At 35.7% G+C, this 1,353-nt stretch overlaps 1 protein-coding gene across 1 annotated transcript; it reads right to left on the bottom strand.

The window, feature by feature from the left end:
• Window positions 1-5: 5 nt before the first annotated feature.
• Window positions 6-1,347, bottom strand: LOC111647766 (rho-related GTP-binding protein RhoG-like; the record flags this gene model as incomplete). Its single annotated transcript, XM_023397431.2, has 2 exons — window positions 6-107; window positions 1,110-1,347. Coding segments are annotated over 2 exons (340 nt in total), but the record flags the coding sequence as incomplete, so codon positions are not given.
• Window positions 1,348-1,353: the final 6 nt, after the last annotated feature.

The raw sequence follows: 1,353 nt of genomic DNA, 5'->3' as shown, positions 1-1,353 counted from the left end.
GGCGTTTGGTTCTGATCCTTCAGCTTCTTCTGGATCTCGGCGTCATTTCGGAGGTCGCTTTTTGTGCCAACCAGGAGGATGGGAACGCCTGGACAATGGTGGGACACCTGAGGATGATGATGATGATGATGATGGTGGCTGGTTAGTAAAATGAAGAACGCTTCCTGTGAAGGTCTACTTTAGGTTTCACAAAGCTCAGGCTGCACTAATACTTTTTTCTTGCAATGTTACGACTTTTTTGTAATATTACAAGTTTTTTCTTGTAATATTACGATTTTTGTTATTGTAATTTTACAACTTTTTCTTGTAATGTTACGACTTTTTTTCTAGAATTTTACAACTTTTTTCTTGTAATATTACAACTTTCTTTTCCGTCATATTTTGACTTTTGTTCTTATAATTTTACAAATTTCTTTCTTGTAATATTTCAACTTTTTTTCTTTTAATGTTACGACTTTTTTGTGATGTTACGACTTTTTTTCTTTTAATGTTACGACTTTTTTCTTGTAACTTTACAACTTTTTCTTGTAATGTTATGACTTTTTTTCTTGAGTTTTACAACTTTTTTTCTTGTTATATACGACTTTTTTCTTGTAATATTACGACTTTTGTTCTTGTAATATTACGACTTTTGTTCTTGTAATATTACGACTTTTGTTCTTGTAATATTACGACTTTTGTTCTTGTAATATTACGACTTTTGTTCTTGTAATATTACGACTTTTGTTCTTGTAATATTACGACTTTTTTCTTGTAATATTACGACTTTTTTCTTGTAATGTTAAAACTTTTTTTCTTTTAATGTTACGACTTTTTTTCTCGTAATGTTACGACTTTTTTTCTATTAATGTTACAACTTTTTTCTTGTAACTTTACAACATTTTCTTTTAACACATTTTTCTTGTAATGTTACGACTTTTTTTAGTAGAACACTCAGTTGTTGTTCCTCATGTTCTCCACAGCGTTTCTTCCTCTGTGAGAACCAGCAGGAACCGGTCAGTGTGTTATCAGTGATGTCACATGCTGCATTATAAAGTGTTGCCATAACAACACCTATTAAAAGGTGTTTAAATGAATAACGAGTTGCCGGGCAGACTTTGACCTCTGACCTCTGGGTGCCACTTGTGTTTGACATTCTCGTACGAGGCCGGGCTGGAGATGGAGAAGCAGATGATGAAGACGTTGGTCTGTGGGTAGGACAGCGTCCTCAGCCGATCGTACTCCTCCTGACCTGCTGTGTCCCAAAGGTTCAGACTGATGATCCTGCCGTCGACCGTCACCTGAACGCACCACACACACACACACACACACACACACACACACACACACACACACACACACACACACACACAC

The sequence above is a fragment of the Seriola lalandi genome, unplaced genomic scaffold (assembly GCF_002814215.2).
Source record: "Seriola lalandi dorsalis isolate HSWRI2012SDOR001 ecotype SW California unplaced genomic scaffold, Sedor1 jcf7180002035892, whole genome shotgun sequence".
In the NCBI taxonomy this organism is placed as follows: domain Eukaryota; kingdom Metazoa; phylum Chordata; class Actinopteri; order Carangiformes; family Carangidae; genus Seriola; species Seriola lalandi.
This window is presented reverse-complemented; position numbering and strand designations above follow the sequence as displayed.